Raw genomic sequence first — 20,744 nt, forward strand, 5'->3', positions numbered from 1 at the left:
TTTGTGAAGTAATGTAAAAAAAAACTATTGCAAGCAATCTTTTTGATTGGACCTAGCTTGTTTCTGTGATTTAAAAAGTATTTACTAGTTATTATAAAAGCTTTCATTTTTTAATATTGAAGATTACTAGAAGTTAAAACGTTTATTTATAAAAAAACATTTTCTTAAAGTTTATGTAATTAAAAACTGAACTCAAATCAAATTGTGAAAAATTCATGCAACAAAAAGTTAAAATTAAAAAAAAAAAAAGCAAGTGCTCACAAATAAAATATTCTTATTCAAGTGTTTACACGAAACTGTTCAATTTTTAAAAATCTTTATAACTTAGAGTGAAATCACTCAACGTCTAAAAATACTTTTTTAAATGAAACTTATAAGAAACAATGATTTTAGCTAACTTTCTAATTAAAATAAATCAAAACTTTTATACTTTCACTTTATTATAATTTCTTAAAATCCTGAAAGAATACTGTTTTTTAAACATGTTTTATACCCAATAAGTTAAAATGATTAAAAATCTGTTTATAAAATTAAAGAATATTATACTGTGTTTGAGATGTAAAGGGGTTGTACAAAAATTGAAAAATATTGTTAAAAACATATTGAGAACTTATTAAACCTGCAAAAAAACTTAAATTACAAAGAAAACTAACTAAGTAGTTAAGTGTAGCATATGAAAATATTAATAAAAAATAAACTTTTAAACTTATTATAATAAATTTTTTTCAAGTAAAAAAGTTCAGTACATCAAATACTGGATTTCATGGTATTTAAGTTTTAAAAATGGTTTGTATAAAGGTGAAAAATAGGTGATTGCATAAAGACAAAGAAGCAAAAGTGCTGCATATTGACTAGAAAAATAATTTCTTTGTTATACGAATGATCATTTCAGTTATTACAGAATCTCACTTAAAAACGAGTAAATTATTAAAAAAAAACAATTATTTAACAACAGCTTAGTCAAGGTTTTGAATAATTTTTGTATTTACCTTATTTTCTTAATTAACATATAAAACTTTTTATAGAATTTGAATATTTTTTTTTGCAAATAAAACTAAATTCTAATATATTCTTTCCTCAATTGACTATATAATAAGTTATTGCAGCAACAAAACCAATATTTGTTAAGACTGAATATGCAAGTAACAAGTATTTTTGATTGAATCCCTGTAAAGTAAACATATTTTTATTTATTTGGCTTTACTTAAAACAAATATTTTTATCAATGTGTTATCTTATGCTTAAAAACTTTAGAAACTAGGTCAACTCGTTTAATGATTAACAGTATAAAAAAAATTATTTTACTAAGTTTTAGATAAAGTTTTAAAATTAATTATTCAATAAAATCATAGAAAATCAGTAGGGTTATTATAAAGTTTTCAAAAATTACAGTAAATATTAAGAAAAAAGATATAAACATCAAAAAAAGCTTGACTAACCGCTTGAGAGTTGTTAGTAGTTTTGCTGTATTCTAAAATGATAGTTTGTTATAAAATTTGTGAATAAATAAATAATTTTAAGTTATAGAAAATAAACTTTACCAGTAGTATTTATCTAATTAAAACTTGATAGAAAAACACAGAAAATTAACTATTAATATTGCTGCAACTAATTTGTAATAATATTTTATAAAAGATTTACTAAGATTGCTAAATATTAGTGATTCACTGGATCCAAGATCCGGATTCGGACCCGCTCTTTTTTTGCCTGGATCCGGAACCGCCCGCATCCTAATTTAAAAAAAAAAGATCCGGAACCGGATCCTAGCTAAGATTTAGCTGGTTCCGGATCCAATTAGTTTGGAAAGACTTTATTTTCCGCGATCAGCTTCTTTCAGTTTTATATACTTATAAAATTGTGTTTTAAATATTTAAAATATTCAAAATTATTCAAGCGAAAGAGATTAATTAAGTACAGTAACCTCTCGCATCTTTACGCACTCGTGACGTTACGCACTCTCGTTTAGTTACGCATTTTAGAGTTCTAAAAAATTCAAAAAATAAAATTTTTAATTTTTTTTTAATATTGCGCAAATTAGGTTCACTGTGATTTTATTAAAACCCATTAATATATCTTTTATACAATGCAAGACAAGTTTATTCTTATGTGGGCAAAGATCAAATTAAAAAAAGTTGTATTAACATAAACAATTTTTATTAAACATTTTTCTTATACTTTATATATTTTTGTTCAAAAGAATAAAATCCATTACAGCACCAAAAGCATATTTTTGTAAAAGGCTATAGAAACAAATTTTATTATAGACACCACACCATTTCTTAATTGTAAACAAATGATTAATTATAAATTGAATTTGCTAAGTAGAATAGAATACAAATGTTAAGTATCAAAAAAGTCACATATAAATAAAGATAAAAATAAAATCTACTTATTATTTAAATTAGTAAACAATTTTTACAAGTATTATTATTTTGTATAAGTTTTAATCCTTTTTTTAATATATTTATAGATTTATCTTTTGTTTTCATATTAATAAAAAAGTAAACAAATTGTTCAAAGTGGGAAAGTCCCCAGTCTGCTTTATATAAACAGCCATTATAATAAGTATATTTGCTACCTCTCGTATCTTTACGATCTATCATATCTTTACGCACTTTTTCTGTGGACACAATGTGCGTAAATAAGCGAGAGGTAATTAAATTATTTGTAAACATACAGGTACATATATCCATTATAGTAAAAATAGTGAACTGTTAATTTAACGTTTCTTGCAGATTAGATTCTTCTACTGAATCTATAGTTAAATTCTATTTATAAACTTAAAATATTTTCTTTTGTTAGTATAAAACATATATTTAAATTTTGATGAGTTTCAATTTGTTAAAAGTCTTTAAATTTTAACTTAAATATTTTATTCTCATTTAATTATATTAAATAATGTAAAAAAATCTACAAATGCAGCTCATTTAATGTTTGGTTACTAAAACTTTAAGAGAAAGCAATAGTTCAACAAAATTTTCTGCGCGACAATGCAGTTAACATGAAGGCTGGTGTTGTTGTTAGAATTCTCTTTAGCACCCTATTTCATTCACACGCTTCAACTGATAATTAAAGATTCACTGTTTTCAGAAAGTAACATAAGTGTGTTAACAGCCAAGCCCGTCAAACTGTTGGCCACAGTAATCATTCTTCTACAGCGTGCGAGAAACCAAAAAAGTCCAGGTCACTTTAGGTTCATCAGTGTCAATGCAAAAAGCCATGCTACTTGTGCAAGATGTTAAAACAAGGTGGAACTCAACCTACCTTATGTTAAAAAGACTAGAAAAATTAAAAACAAGTGTCCAGAACTACGTGGCTAACAACAAATTTAAATCTGAAAATATTCTTACAGTTGATGAAAGGAAACTTGTTAGCCTCCTTAATGAGCTGCTCGAACGCTTTTATATAGTAAGGCAGCAGTGTAGTAAAAACAACGTATTGCTGTCAAGTGTAATTTCGCATGCAGCAGTACAAAAAACGTTTTTTAATCATAAAGCTTATAGTCCATCAGGTCAAAGTAGTTCTACAGCCTTACCAACCTTAGTAGAAAATATAAAAGAGGATTTTGAAAGAAGGTTTTATACTACTAATAACAGCACACGAATAAACCTTCATATAATGACTTGTTTGTACTCACAACAGCTATTGATCCACGGTATCGACTTGACTTTTTCCCTGCTAATCTTAAACAGAAGGTTGTAAGGCTACTAAAATCAAGGTAAAAAATCATAGTTGTCGTGAGACTGGTCAAGTTCCTTTAGTACGCCTAATAAACCTAAAGCTTAATTACCTAAAAATGATGATCACAAATTTTTTTTGTCGTCTATTCTACATTTAAATCGGAAACAAGTGCAACACTCACGAAAGTGAGCAACAAGATTCAGTTGATCAAGAGATTGAGACATAAATTAAGTTTTTTTGGGCTGAAAAAAATTATCTGCTGAAGAAGTTAAAGAAGCTGAAGTTTTGGTGGAACTCAAACAAGAAAAAATACACACATCGTGCTAGGTTTGCAAGAAGGTATCTTGCTAGGTTGCACCACTACCTTTTGTTTATTCTAAAAGTTTTTTTTTGAAAAGCTGGTAACTTGTACGAACAAAAGCAAAATCGATTGCTTCCAAAAACTGTCAAAAACTTTTACTTCTTCATAACAAGTTGGAAAAACAAGAACACGTTTCATTGTAGCTTAATGGCGTTGATATGAGTAAATGTTATCTACTAATTACTATATTTGTAAACATAAACAGTTGCTAAAGAAGCTATTGTTCATTTTATAGTACGAACTTTCATAAATATAGGTATAATGCTAAGCTTAACATAATTAAAATAATGAAGTTCGTTATTTTTAAAGCTTATTTATTAAAGTTATTTTAAAATTCGTTATTTAGTTTTAAATAATTTACATTTAGTTTAATTTTCTTTTATGCCATACAAGGTACAAAATTCAAGTTCAGTCGTATAAGTAGCTTGAAATTTAACATTTAAACTGAGATTTTATATATATATAGATCTTTTTTACAATGTTCTTTTTCCTAGTTTTAAAATACAATATTTAGACAATAACAATGTGTATTCTAACAAAACATTTGTATTAAACAACTTTCATTAATTAATTGTATTATAATAATCAAATTTTATAAGTTTGTTCTCTATTGAAACTACATAAATATTTAGGATCCGGACCCGAATCCTATTTTAAAAACAAGATCCGGATCCGGTTCTGGCCAGATCTTAGTTTTGAAAAAAGATCCGGAACCGGATCCGGCCGAACCCTAAATAGTGAATCCGGTAGATCCCTACTAAATATAATTATGTTTAATGACTATATAAAATATTGATATCGATAAGTTAACAGCAATTATCAAACTAAAGATGACGTTTAGAAGATTTTTTTAATTTTTAAATTCATATATGATATCATCTACCCTTGAAAAGCAGTCAAACTTGAAGATAAATTTTAAACTATGCACACAACATTCTTTGTAAGAAATAACAACTCTGAATTATTTTAAACTTATCTAATTAAAAAACTAATGTTGTTATGGTTAAATGTGCAGTTTGAATTAAAATAAACCAAAAATTTTCGAATCTGACATAATACAAATGTAATAGATTGAGTGCATTGCACAACTATTAAAACTCTGACAATTTAAATTTTGATAAATTAAATTTTTTAAATAATCTTTAGTTATTATTAATTGCTTCTTTCAACAAATTTTTAAAAAACTAAAATATTTTTCCGTCATAGTCTTATTTAATAGACCTACACATTACATGAGCATTATTATTCTCCAAGTTAAAATATTTTTTGAGATACGACTATAATAAAGTAAATTTTAAATAACTACTAATATTCTGTTTTTAGGAATACATTTTTCAGATTATTTATATTTAGATATATTTCAGAACTATCATACTCTTATTATTTAGACCTACATGAGTATATTTCGTTTTTTTTTTTCAAATATGTATTACTTTGTCAAAGATGTGGCTTCTTTAACATTTTAAAGAATTTTAATTGTCATGTAACCAATATACTTTAAGTTTTTGAAGCTCTTTTTAAAAAAGAGTTGCAAATAACCTTCGAACTTATCAAAATTAAAGCATTCACTCTAAACTTCAGATATAAAAAGTATGTAAAATATTTTTAATGTTGAAACTGATCAACAGAGAGTGGATCTGTAAAGAAACTATAAAATTATAACTTTGAACCAATGCCTTGATCATAACACTTGGATCATCTGACCAAAAGTTTTTTGTAGACTGAGACCCAGGTTTGGTTTTTATTAAAACTTATCAGTCAGTCACAACCAAATAACAGCCGCTAACCTACAAACGGTTTATCATGTTTTACCATGATTTTACCAGTCTACCGAAAGCTTGAGGTCTGATAATCTAAGTGGTATGATCAAAATTATATTAACTTGAGATTGTCTCACGGCACATGGTAGTCCATGTTTTGGCCCTGATAGACTTTTACTAAAGTTTATATGTTCTATTGCATAACTAAACCATTTATAACCTCTTAATTTTGTTTTTAAAATGTTGAACTAACTATAAAAAGTTAAAAAAAAGTTTAAATAACCAATTTATAAGATTTTAGATGTTTCATTGGTTAAACGTAAATTTAATTTATTTCTAATTAGCTGGTTTCAAGCGATGTTTAATATTTTTGATTATTTTGAACACATAGTAAAAACGTAGTATTTTATAAAAAACTTTTTTTTATCAATTATGTTTGTTCAAACTAATAGACTAAAAAAATATTTTAGCAAAACTAATTTTAGTTAGTTTTTAAACTAAATTTCTTTAATCTAAAATTAAAAATTTATTTTAAATATAGTTATTTAAAATTTTTTAAAATATTAAAAAGTAATTTAGGATACTTTTTAATTTGGTATTGTATTGTTCACAAATAAAACTAATCTACACAACTACTAATAACTGTTTGTTTATAAAGTTAAAATTCTTTATACTAAATATATATTTTTAAAACCTTAAAGCACGTTTATATTTATGAAACAAAAAATCACTTATCAAATGATTTAAATGATTTTTTCAATCAACTTTTAGTTAGTTGAAAACTATATAACACATTTTGAAGAAGTTTAAATACGGTGGCCACTGGTTTTTGAGAAAATTCTTCCAGGTTTTTGAAATTCCAGGTTTTTGAGTATATGTTTAGTTTAAAGTCAAGTTTAATGTTAAAAAATGTGTTAAATTGTATAACAAATAGTATTAAATATTATACTGTAAAGCTACTTTAAATGTATTTTTCAATAAAAAAACTTTTGATGATGACAAAAAGATTTTATCGATACGATAGATTTTTCGTTTAAAATCAAAGTTTTACTACTCAACATGTAAAAATTGTTTAAACTCTAGGTTTTTCTAGACTAAATTGTTAAACTCCATGTTTTCCAGGATTCTAGGTTTAGTAGCCACCTTGTTTAAGGTATACTAGTAAATACTTAAATTAAAAAGGCATTAAATACAACTTAGCTTCGTTTTACTATAGATATCATAACCAATTATAGGTTTAAAGTTATAATAATCAATAATTTGTATCAAATTATTTCTAAACTAGGAAATAGTCTGTTGCAAATGACTAGTTCGTGATTTTAAAAAATACTGAAAACCATAATTATTTTTTATCAAATTCAACTAACTCGTTTTAACATGACCATTTACAGCTGATACAAATTCGAGTAACACCTCAACAATTACTTGATTGACTACGAATCCAACCATTATCCAAGTTGTAGTGTTAGTTTGCCGAAACCAGCGCAATCTAACACCTATAAATTTTACTCATGTATAACTCATAACTCTTAATAATGTAAAATGTATAAGTACTTCTTAGTGTAGCTAAGACAATTTGAAAAACACAATAAATCGTTTGAAGACATCTTGCTGTAAAGTTCATTGTTTATTATATATATGTGTATTTACTAAGAAAGCAAGAAACTTATTAATAATTTAACAAACATGAATGCTTTTTCCTGGTGTTCAAATTGGGCAACAACTTCAGTACTAGCTAATAAATCATAGTTTCAAAAAATAAAGAATGAGTAAATTTAAAATCTTATTACTCGTTTGACTTATTGTAAAATCACATATTGATTTGTTTGATTTATAACTACTATTACCTATTGGAAATATTTGAACTATATAACTAATTTACTTTATGATTAACGTAATTTAAGCGATTATCATTATAAACATTAAATAAAGGTTTATTTAGTCGGACAAACATGATAAGTGTTTTAGCAAACATTCGTTATAAATCATCGAAAAGTTTACTAAAGTTTAATAATAATGAGTCGGCAAAAAAAAAATATCTATTGAAAAATATTTTTTATGTACACTTCTTAAGTTTCGAAATTCTATGGAATTTTATTTTAATACAAATATATTACTTTTTATAGATACTATGATTAATAGCAAATTGCAAAGTTTAAGACTTTAAATTGAAAATTAAACCAATCCGTTACATTTATAATTAATCGGAAAAATCTAGGTATAATGTAAACTTTTCTTACAATAACATTTTAATATTTTTCAAAAAATAAAAATATAAAAAGCATCATTTATTTTAAGCATGACTGCATAAAACGCAAAATCAAGTTCGGTAAACTGTGTTACACTTGAATTGATATAACAGTTTTAAATGTTTTCAAACAATGCGAATAAAACAAATTATTTTCATATTATCATGAAAATTTAAAGCTTAAAACAACTAATTACAGGGTTGCCAAATGTTTTTGGAAAATTTTCTCCAAGTTTTCAAAATTTCTTCCAGGCTTTTAAAATTAAACGTTTTATGGTCTATTTCAAGTTTAAAGTAGAGTTTAAGGTAAAAAACTGTGTTAAGTAGTATAAGGACAATGAACAGATATCGTAAAGCTTCTTTAAATGTGTTTTTTAATTAAAAAAACTTTAATGATGACAAATTTTTTTTATCTATATGATAGATATTAAGTGTAAAATCGAAAGTTTACAACTTAACATGTAAAATTTGTTTAAAATTCAATGTTTTTTTCAGATTTTTTTGTGTTTTTGTTAAAAACTTCTCAAATTCCGGGTTTTCCAGATTTTTTTAGCCTAAATTTTCAAATTCCAGGTTTTTCCAGGATTCCATGTTTTTTGGCAACCCTTAAATTAGTTTTAACTGTAGAACTTTCTTTAACTACAAGTAATATATGGTATAAAAAGTTATTAACCACAGTTTTGCAAAAGTAAAGATGAAAGTTTTCAAACATGTTTAATCCATTATAGTACAACAACCAATTTAATTTGTTTAACGACAAAAGCTTACCCAAAAATATAGCAGCTATGGAAAGCAACCGGGCGGAATAACCAACAATAAAGTGACCGATGTTAAACATCCACCTGTTTTCAGAGTCAGGTGCGGGTCGGAAACCGGCCATTATCGGGTTGGTGATTGTCAGGATTGTAACAACAATACCGATGACAGGGTGGGACCCTGCTCCCTACGATAATGTTAATTTTATAACTTAAGACAAGCATTTTATTTTTTATATCTGTTACTTAAAATAATGTGCCTTTAATATATTCTGTTTAATGAATAACAAATAAAATTACAACTTTTCAAATTAATTGTAAATAAAAAACAAACAAAAATATAAAGTCTATTTCAAATTAGTCGAAGCAATCTTATTCAAAGCTATTAAAGTTCAAATACAAGTTGACTTTAATTAAGATAGTAATAAAGCATTGTAAGTTTAAGTAGCTTTTTTGCTTTAATGTAGGATTTTGTTACGCTACGTGACGTTTTTATACATCATAGTTAATTTATAAAACGTTTTAACCAGTTTAAAGACTTTAGTTTCTGTTTATCTATAGTTAAATGAATACTAAAAAATTTTTACAAACTTAGTCATGAAAAAACTTTAAGATACTTTAATTTATATTCAAAAAATAAATCTGACTATTCGATGCTAACTTTATATTCAATTTTACTAATTGAGCATCATTTATATTTTAGATCATGAGTTTAGTGATTGTTGATAATATCAACTTTTATATTGTTAAATTACCGCTTCAAATCTCCAATCAGTGTTTTTCACTGAACATCACATGTAAATTTTAATACTTCAATAAAACTTTCTTATATTTTTATAAATATGGACAAGTTTGTAATGAAACCTGACTTAACTGCTTTTTTAACCCTAACTTTTTTGTTTACTAGAAACGGATTGTAGTTTTTAGCTCAGTCATAAAATCTAGCTTTTTACTGAAATTAGCTAGTTAAATATTTGTTATTACAAAGCACAAAGCTAATTTTAATCATTCCGCAAATAGAATAGACCCTAACATAATATCCATATAGCTATTATAAAAGTGCTATATTTGCAAAGCACATAAATTAAAAAACACAAAAATAATTTGGTAAATCGGACGCACCTTTATATAACAAATATAATTGTATACAAGTAAACAAGAATAAACAACTTACGGTACTGTAACCTTGTATGGCACTGAATATACAAATAATGGCAACTATAGTGCAAATAGCAGTAGTAACCATTACAAATCGATGGACCTACAAATAAGTAGAAACTGTATAAACTTTAAATACATGAAAATTTCAACTAAAATTCTTAATTTATAAGCTTGTGTTTTATACTAAAAAATAGAAAAAAATAACTTTTTTTAAACTAGTTCATTTTATTTTTTTCATTATCAAAAGTTTTCAAAAGAACTAGAAACCATTGAAGCTTAAAAAATAGACAAAAGTACTATAAAACATATGCAATATTTATAGAACACTTCAGTAAACCTGTAAAGAACAACATTATTCAGCAAAGTTTGCACAACAAACCTGAAACCAAGCAGCTGTTCCGTTTATTTTGTTATCAGGCCACAACGGCTTGTAATGTCGAGCCACTACAATTCCGATGTTAGAAAACAACATCCACGCTAGCATCATCAGCACACTGTTATAATGTAACTGTAATATATATAAGTTTTATACAATATACTTGTACTATACCTTTGAAGAAAATAACGTCTGTCAAACTATTAGTTTGATAATTTTTTTAATTCAAAAGTTAGCTAAAATTGTTATTATAAAAAGTATTATAATATAATAAAAATTTGACGACAATAAAAACAAAGAAATAAATCATTAAAATACAAGAACTACAGAACTCACATAAAAATGTATACACATTTTTTTACTTTAGTTTCTTGAAAAAAAAAAAGTTTTAATTAATCTTTTCATCGTTATAAAAAAAGCTTAGTTATGTGTTTTTTTTTACGTATAGACTAATATAATTTTGAAAAACTTGTATAAATAAAACTAAAGAAAATAAAAGTAGTTGAGAAGCATTTGCGAAACATTGCAACTTTTTGTTGAAATCGCAGAAGGAATTTTTCTAACGTGATACAAGAAAACAAACATTTTGATGATAACTTTGTTTGATCGCAATAATAAGACTGACATTAATATACTTTGAATGACAATTTAATCTTTAAAAAACCAAATTCACATATTTTAACCTAACATTTGACCTTAAATAATTTAATAAACATCATAAAAAAGTTTTTGTTATTTAAACTTCAAAACAACTCAAAAACAATATTTATAAACGTTTAATTTTATTAGGATAAAACTATTTTTATAATACTGGCTTTCAAAAAGTTATTAGGTAAAATTTTAAAACGTCAGTATAATTTCTCATTTTTTTAAGGAACTTAGAATTTAACACGGAGACGACTCCGTGTTATGCTACTCAGAACTTCAAAATAGGTAACTTTGAAAACAAAATAATCTCAAGAATGAATAGTTTTATATACTTTACACTATATAACAGTTACTTATTATGCTTTTAACTTTGCGTTTAAAATTAATTAATTACACATATGAATGCAACTTATTAAAATATTTATAATTCACTCCTTTTACTTAAACTTAATAAAAGAAAGGTAAACAACTTTTTGCAGTAGATAGAACTCAACAATTTTGTTATATTTAACACTTAAATTAAACATTTAATACCTTTTGAATTTTCCAAAAACTATTTTGTAAGAGTAACTTTAAACAAAAAGTTAACCAAAAAAAAATTCACAAAAACAAGTACTGGTTTCAAACATGTCTTTACATTATACGCTTTTTTTTCTTTTTTTTTTGTCTGTATATAAAGAATGCTAACAACAATTCTGACATGAATTTAACTTTTAAACTGATGCAAAGAAACGTAAAAAGCTGAACACACGCATGTGCACGAACTAAACTTAATTATTAAAGTAAAAAATTGATATTATAACATAAGAGTTTAATCGCAGCCCATTTGAGCTATGATAACTTTGAATTAGATCAACTTGTATTTTTTATTTTTTTACTCATCTTTATTTTTAAATAACTCCATAAAACTATAACTCCATAAAACTGACAAACCAAATTAGTATTTAAAAATAATATAAATTAGTTTGTTTTCTGTTCAATTAAATCAAAAAAAAAAAAACTAAGGACATATTTAATGTGTATAAACAGTAAAGTACAACTACACAAAATTCGAGTAAAAAAAAATTACCAAGCTAACACTTTACAAAGCACTCACGCGTGAGCCCTGACAAGCTTGACAGTGGTACTTGTTCCGGTGCTTCCCCCGCTACCTCCAGTGAATGTGGTGAAGTCGATGGACGTGGTTGATGCGCCTCTGTCGTCATGTGACCTGTGTTGCGTCATCCCCCCACCTTAACAATATGCACTGTTCACTGTCTATTTTGCGGTTGATAAAACTTGACTTGAAATTAAGTCTTTTTTTTTCTCTATTGGTTCAATTTAAGAAAATATAAGCTTACCAAAGCTCGTTTGTTCTACATTTAAAACGAACAAAACACAGTAAACTTCTTCATGGAAGTTTTTTTTTTACTAAATTTGTTTTTCAAAAATCTAAGACTTATGTATGTTTCAAATATATTTTTTTAAGCTTAAGTTTCAGTATTTTTTAAATTGTTGCCTTATAGACATTTATCTTGAACTTTTTGTTTTTCAACATCTACTTAAGAACAATGTAAGAACAAAAAATATATTTCTAATTTATTTATTTAATTTACTTATTACTTGAAGTTTTAATACAAAAAATTAAAAGCAAGTTTAAAGTTAGTTAATTAATAACTTAATTATAATATACAATAATTTAATATGAAGTTTTAGCTTCGAGATTTAAAAAAATATGTCTTCGATTATCAATAATATGTTTGTATTATTTGTCTATATTCTACACTGAATTTGCCATTTAAGGTTATCACTGGTTTTAAAGTTCTCAATGCGATAATTGAGCAGACATTTAACAACATGCTGACTTACTTGAACTGACAGGAGCGATACAGTACAACAGAAAAAACTTTTCGTTTTTTAAGTCAAACACTTTGCTTTCTCCATCTGAAATTCGCCTTGTTTGAGCAGCTGGACGTGTAAACGTACAAATTAGATTTCCATCTTCCTCACTAGAACTAACTTCTGTGATATCCTGTGTAAGCAAGGGAATTAGCAAAAATTCTCATTTTGAGATATTTATCATTTAAAATAAAGTACAAAATATCACTATTTATAATAGTTATGAAATCACCATAAAACTAAGGTAATAGCTTTAAACTAAAATAAATATTAAATACCTTTAAATAAAACTTAAAAAGCATTCTAATATCATTGTTGCTTACTAAGTTTTGTAACACTTGAGTTTTTTCTTAATTATAATTATAATTTATAAACGAAGTAAAAACAAATCACTAACAGGTGCTGATACATCGATAGGTTGAGCTCCTAAATCTGTTATCTGAGACACCCCAAGCTTGTCCTTAGTACAGTAATAAACATCTGCGTCTTGCATCATATTTGAAGTTGCAAATGCAAATGCTAGGTACGATTCCGTGCTCCTCTGTTTTCCAACTATGGTGAATTCAAATTGATTGTTAGACTCATCCTGTTTATAAAACAATAATTCGATTTAAGATCAAGTCTAAACTGATACACAGATAAAAACTTAGTAAACTATAATTAAGTTAAACAGTATATTTTATACGATTTTTAAAAAATAACATTATAGTAGTTAAAGCAAAGAGTCTAAATTTTAAACTAAATACAAAAATTATTTTGAAATAATTATTAGTTTACAGTGTAAACTTTACACATTTTAGGTTTTAATGTATTGTGTTACTAAATATATTTTACTCACGAAATATGTAAATCAACTTTTTATAGCAATTATTGGAAAAAAAAAACTATAAGTTAAAACTGTTTTAATATTTCATTCCAGATAGGCAAACAATTTTCCAGTTTTAGTAGATAAAATATTTTTTAAACTGAATCACATTTTTATTTAAAAAAAAACATACGTATATCCAAGAAAAGAACATACAATCTGTGCCAGGTATACAATTAGCAGGTTGTCTAAAACATCCAACAGTCTTTTCACATTCAGATGCCAAGCTAAAAAAACTCAGTATAAACAAAACTACAATATGCTTTAATATTTAGGTAGGCACATATTACAAACTAGTAAAAGCTTAATCATACAAGTAAAAAAAACACTAATGTTTTTTTAACTACATAAACTTTTCCTTTTCTAGAATCAAAAAATAATAAATGCAGTTAACTGTAAATACTAGTTTATTGAACTTAAAAAAAAAGAAAACTAACAAACTCTTGAAACTAAGAGTTTTACCATACAAATTTTCAACACAAATAGGTACTTTTTGTAGTCAATTTTCCCAAAAAAATAAACAATACATAGTCCCTTATTATGGGATCATGATTAGTTAAAAAGGCTTTCAAAATAGTAGCAGTTTTTTGTTGAAAGCTCTCAGTAAATAAAATTCTGTATTTTTTTTTACTAATTGCTCATTAAATTTGCTTAACAAGTCTATAAAAAATAAATGAAGCACTTATGAACAGTTTAATATATTTTGTTTATCATAAAAACGGTTGATTTTTGTAGAGAACGTTTATGCTCTGTAGCTCTTATTTTGGTTTAATTTTTTTAATACTTTTTTTAGCCAAAAGTTAAAGCAAAATAATAATATTGCAGTAAAACTTCTAGAATTAGTTTACAAAAACGTCTGACCAAACCCAATTAAAAAGCTTAAAAGTTATAAAATAAAAGAAAAACTGATGCAGTTACAAACCAAAAATTTGTTGAAAAGTTTAGTCATTTTTTAATAACAAATCAATCTTAGATTGTGCAAAAGTTAAAAGTAGTAGAAAAGATAAAGAATATACTTTCAAATAAATTAAAACATTTAAAATTTATCTTTTTCATAAAATCTTAAATTGAAATTAAATCAAGAGACTTCACAATTTTGATATTTAGGAACCCCATTTAAATTGATGGTTTCCCAAGCTCTTATCAGCTTTGTTTTAAACAAAATAATTGTACATTATATTTCTTAGTAGTTTAAGTACAAAATTGTTGCAACAATTAAAACATAAATATACTTTGACTAACGCTTCAATGTTAGCAGTTAGTTTTGATGTAGAAATTCCTCTTGCGTCATGATACTGAGGTTTTCCTGCAATAAAATTGTTTTGTTACTTCTAATAGTTTTCTTATAACATTATAAATTCGTACAAAACTTTTTAAACATCATAGCTAAATTTTTGAGTCAATAAAATAAAAATTTTAAGATTTTTGGGTTACACAAAAAATCCAAAACTTATCAAAACAACCAGTAAGTAAAAAATAAGAGATTTCTTACATATTTGTATTATGTCACTCATGTAAAATTAAATTTTCTGGTTTGAATAATATTGCTTAATTTTTAATAATTTTACTAGATGATCACAGAAAATCTTATCTACTCATTTGAATTTCTTTTTATTCACATAAATGTTAAGGATTAAAAAACTTTATACTACAAGCAAAACTTTGTAACATAGCTATAGTGTACTAACCAAATGCTTTTGACAAGCTAGTGTTTTTTTGAAATAAAAACATGAGTGAAGATATTAAAATAAGTCTTTATGATGCTGGTAGAAAGATTCAAAGCACAGTAACATTACTTTGTTATAATTTTGTAAGAATATATTAAACAAAAACTAAAAAAAAAAACAACAATAAATTTAGGTACAAATTGTGAATTGAAAATACTGAAAATTTCAAAACTAATGATTGTAAACTTTATTGCTATTTTTTCAAATAAGCAAACTTTTAATCTAACTTTCTTTATTCTCAGGAAGTAAAGCTTTTGTTAATAAATAAATTATACATCCTTATTTTAATCAATGATACTAGATCGTAACACTTATGATTCATATAAAACCAATTCACATAGTAAACTTAAGATATGCAATGTTTATAGAACCATTTTATGCATAAAGCATATATGTAGTGAAATTTTATTTAACATTAAGGGTTTAAAAAGTTAGCTAACTTTTTTGCAACTTAAAACGAATCTAAGATTAAAGGTAAGCAATGAGAATGCAACACTTTTTATAATAAATATTTTATATACGTAAATTATATGCCACTTCAAAAATAAACATAATTTTTTGAAATTAAGGCCATAGGGGGGTAAGCCATGCATTTTACAAGTTGATCTTATTTTATAGAGTTTTTTCTAAGCTTTAAGATGTTTTTATGGTATTAAAAAGATATTTTATGAAAGATGAAAGGTATGAGATATGACCAGTCAAAGTCGGGCAGCATAATAGGTTTCCTATGGGAAGGGAAAACTAAATCAGCGAAAAAAGATTATTTTGTTTTAAATCTATCTCCTTCTACATTTTTCAAGCAATCTTCTTCAAACTTTCACAGTCTAATCTTTATACAATAAGAAAAAAACGTTACTTGTGAATTTAAAAAATGTTAAGTAGAAAAATTTGAAGAGGATTGCTTGAAAAATAAAGAAGGAGATAGATTTTTAGTGATTTTTAAAATTTCCGAGAAAATTGACCCCGAAAAATTTGCGGTCCATATATTTGTATCGGACACATTTTACAAAAAATAAAATATCTCTAAAGCTAAATGATATTTTTGAATTCTATAAACACTGGCTTATAATTTGTAGTACTAACTTTCATATAAAAGCCAAAGTTAATTTTTGTAAAAAAAAGTGTTTTTCCCCCCTCCCCATGGCCTTAATTTTGGATAATAAAACTGTTTCAACTTATTGATCAATCTCCATTAATGCTTTTTTAGTACATAAACATTTTTAACTGAAAATAATAAAGTTTAGGCATTAAATACTAAATTACTATCTTTTTAATAATTTCTTTGTAACATGTGTTTAATTTTTATTGTAAAACATTTTTGAAATGTTGTAATTGCTATAGTAACAATAAACTTTAGCAAGCCTGTAACTCTTGCTTTAACAAAATTAATCTAAAATAGTTTTTACAGGTACTCTACTATAGTTAAACAATTTCAAAAATTCAAAAATTTAAAAACTATAATAATACAATTTATTAAATTTTTACACTGCTCTAATCAAGCTAAAAACTTACATGAACAACTAAAATAAATTAAATACTTAAATATTGTACTATTTCTATATTTGAATTAAAAGAAGCTGGAAATATTTCAAGTAAAAATATTAATAAAGTTACTTTATTAAACTAAAGTAAACTTTAATAACTTACCACTATAGGCCCCTCTAGCCCAAAGAACATAAAAAGAATTTTTTGATAAATCAAAGTCAATTGAACTCCCTTGTAACACTCGTTTTACTGAACTACTTCTTGTAAAGCTACACTGAGCTATTCCGTCTATTGTTTCTGCTGTGATAGCTGTAACTTCTGGCTGAAATATGTTTTTAAATAATCAATTAAACTAAAAAATATAAGAGATTAATTCAAATATATCAGAATAGATAAGGTTTCAAACAGTCAAAAGATTAAAAATTTCAAAAAAATAAATATTATTACAATAAAATTTTTCTCAGAAAAGCTTAAACTTAAGGGTGTTTTATTACTACTTTGAGTTAAACGTAAGAGACATTGTATCTAAGATATTATAACAAACAAACAAAAAGAGAACGACGGATTTATTTCATACTTAGACAAATAAAGTTTCTTAATTATGATATAGGTTTAAAAGTTCTATGTTAAAATTTGAATAGAACTTAAGCTATCTTAAACATTAACAAAATAATATTACAATAAAATTTATACACTTGTTTAAAAAAATCAATAACTAGATCGGGTTTCCTACTCTTTGAATCAATAAAATAGCGTTACTGACTATAAACAAACTATCATAGTTTAGCCAGAATTTACTAAAAACCTAAAAAACTTTTTGCATCTTTTATGCAATTATACTTTATTCAGCGCCCATATAAACTTTAGTGTAAACAAATGAATTTATATTCAAAAATAAAACTAAGATATGCATAATCAGTTGTGTTCTATTTTTCATAGATGTTAGCAAGCTTTAGTATTTCATAAAACTATAAAAACAACCAAATTTTTTAATTATTTTTATTCTTAATAAAAAAAATAAAATTAAACTATCTACTTGCAAAAAGTTTTTAACAGTAATTTATTGAGAACATTTTTTCACTGAATCATTTACATATTTGTTTTTTAATATTGAGAACCACTACTTCTAGATTTTATTTACTTATACTTTTTTTAATCACTAAGAGTATAACTGTGAATACGAGCTTTCAAATTGTATTTTGAAAATACTACGAAAAACATCTTAGTCATACTAAAGTAGAAGTAGTTGTAAGGAAAAGTATTTAGTATAACAATTTAATATCAACACTGTACTTACAAAAAAAATACAGTAAAACATAAGTTTATAATAAAATATCAGAGTAACTGAAATAAATGACTTCTAACTCATTTATAATCTAACAAAAACTAGCAAATTTGTTTTAAAATGTTAAAACTAAACTAAGCTTTCGAAAAATTATCAAATAAGTTAAAACTAGTGTGCGGCAGACCACAAATAACAAAGTAAACTTTGAATATTTTTAGTTCATATTAACTACTAATTCAAATTTCAAATAAATCTGCAAATCAAGTAAATATTAAAAGCATGGTTGAGTCATACATAACCAAAGTTTATGTTGTATATATTATTAGCTGTTTTTATAAAACATTCTCTAAAAAAATTAATTAATATTTACATGCAAAATAAAACTTTTTGTTTTAGTATAATACACCAAACTTTACCAAAGTATGATAGCAGCTTACTTTAGTTCTTATATTTGTAGTTTAACAAGTATACTATATTTTACCAGGGTTGAGCTATCTATGACAGGATCATTATATTGTTGTTCAACTTTTCCAGTGAGCAGCTCATCTCCAGTACAAAAGTACACATCCATATTCTCCATTTTTGCAACATTTGAAAATGCTACTGCGGAATAATGGTTCCCATTTCCTGTTCCTCCACTTAGTTCCATTTTAAAGTTGTTTGAAGTGCTATTCTAAAAATTAAAAAACATTTAGTAATCTATACTTACAACTATTTGACTTAGAGATTAAAGTTTGTAATTCAAAACACTTTTCTTATTATGTGAAAAACAACTAAATATATTAAGTAAGTTTAAAACAAACGTAAATGAATAAAATATAAAACTACTTAAACACAAGTATTTAATCAATTTATAAACTTGAATATTTTTTTGTCTTATTCTAACTATAAAACTTACATAACTGTAAGTGAAAAGAATACAGTTGTTGTCTGACAATGAGCAACCTTCAGGGAAGTACAAGCATTTCTTTGTTACTCCACACTCTGAGCTATCTCGTTTAGAAAAAGCGTATCCAGTTAAAGTGATTAACAATAAATGTTTTAACATAATATATATAATTTAAAGCTGTAAGTTTTAAAAGTATTTATAAAAATTATACTAGAGTTACTACTATTTTTCTAACTTTAAAAAAATAATATTGTCTTCTTTTTCTCTTACTCAGACATATACTTAACTAAAAAAGTAATTCATATGAATACAAAAAAGAATATCAGGTATTAAGTTTTAAAGCACTTAGTAAAGACTATCTAATTAGCTAATGGACTATACACACATTCAGGTGCAGTAAGTATTTTTTAAGTATGAAATTAAATTAAATATATATCTTTTGGTGGGAATACAGTTTTTGTTACTAACAAAAATTTATGTTTTACAAATTTACTGCAAGATAACAATTAAATTTGTGTACAAATTACCAATGACCTATTAAATTCAGTAATTATAATATTGAAAAAAAAAATTTAGTTAACTTAAAAATCTGTTTCTATTATAAAAAATTAAAAAAGCTTAATTTGTTAAAGTTAAAGCATTTTCAAAAACTGAAATTTTAAAACAGGTTTGCCACTCACAGTGGGCCCAAATCGTGTTTAAGTAGAAATAGAGAATGAGTATTTATATAAAATTTATAAATTTAACTTTTTTAAATATTAAAATTTAATTAAGCTCTAAATTTATATATATTGAGTTTTTCTAGATAAATAAATAATTCCTATTAGAACAAAAGTTACTTGACTTTTAGTAGTATCTGTTTAAAGTGGTTTTTGCAGCACATTGCTGAACTTTAGGCTATACACACGAACAACATTTTAAAGTTTGCTATATCATTTTACAAAGTTAAGTTCGGCTTACATTGTTTTAGTAATGTTGTTTATTTAATTAATTTTTTTTTGTTTTTGTATGGCAAGTTACCTTTAAATTGATTTTAGTTGTTAATATTTAAACAATGAAACAAGTAAATTGTTAAAGAAATTATTAGTGATCTACGGAATCCAAGATTCGGACTTGGATTTGGACGAATCCGGCCTTTTTGGACTCGTATTTGACCAAATCCTAATTTCAAAATAAGACTTGGATTCGGATTCGGCCTAACCCTAAATTTCAAAATAAGACTCAAATTTGGATTTGTCCAAATCCTAATTTCAAAATAAGATTCGGACTTGCTAGACCACTTTAAACTTTTCTAATTTTACTTTATTGTTTTTCAAAAGTTTAATGAAATGTAAAACTAGGTAATGACTTCTCGCTTGAGTGAATAAAAAAATGGGCTTTCTTACTTATATAAGCATTATAAATATTTATTTAAAGTTTTGCACACAGCATAAAATATGATACATTATTTTCTTTAGACTCTCAAATAAAATTAAGTAAATAGTTAAGGCTTTTTATTTCAGCTATTTGGATAACCGCTCTTATTTATTCATCATGTTTAGTTTTTTTATGTTTGCTAGTTGTTATGAACTGCTGCATTATTTAAAAAAAAATGCAACTTACATATATAACATTAAAGCAAATGC

The 20,744-nt window shown here is 25.1% G+C and overlaps 1 protein-coding gene across 1 annotated transcript; it reads right to left on the reverse strand.

Moving 5' to 3' along the window:
* Nucleotides 1-221: 221 nt before the first annotated feature.
* On the reverse strand, nucleotides 222-19,292 carry LOC145831309 (ferric reductase 1-like). Its single transcript, XM_082938513.1, has 14 exons — nucleotides 19,129-19,292; nucleotides 18,712-18,903; nucleotides 17,108-17,267; nucleotides 14,976-15,039; nucleotides 13,867-13,960; nucleotides 13,266-13,454; nucleotides 12,839-13,001; nucleotides 12,087-12,222; nucleotides 10,346-10,460; nucleotides 9,980-10,066; nucleotides 8,819-8,993; nucleotides 7,170-7,298; nucleotides 1,440-1,471; nucleotides 222-1,167 (listed from the first exon to the last, which is right to left on the reverse strand). Exons 1-14 carry the CDS (start codon nucleotides 19,276-19,278, stop codon nucleotides 1,078-1,080), a joined length of 1,776 nt encoding a protein of 591 aa, XP_082794639.1. The 5' UTR covers nucleotides 19,279-19,292; the 3' UTR covers nucleotides 222-1,077.
* Between the last annotated feature and the right edge of the window lie 1,452 nt (nucleotides 19,293-20,744).

Source organism: Thalia democratica, chromosome 1 (assembly GCF_965202585.1).
Source record: "Thalia democratica chromosome 1, ktThaDemo2.hap1.1, whole genome shotgun sequence".
Lineage (NCBI taxonomy): Eukaryota > Metazoa > Chordata > Thaliacea > Salpida > Salpidae > Thalia > Thalia democratica.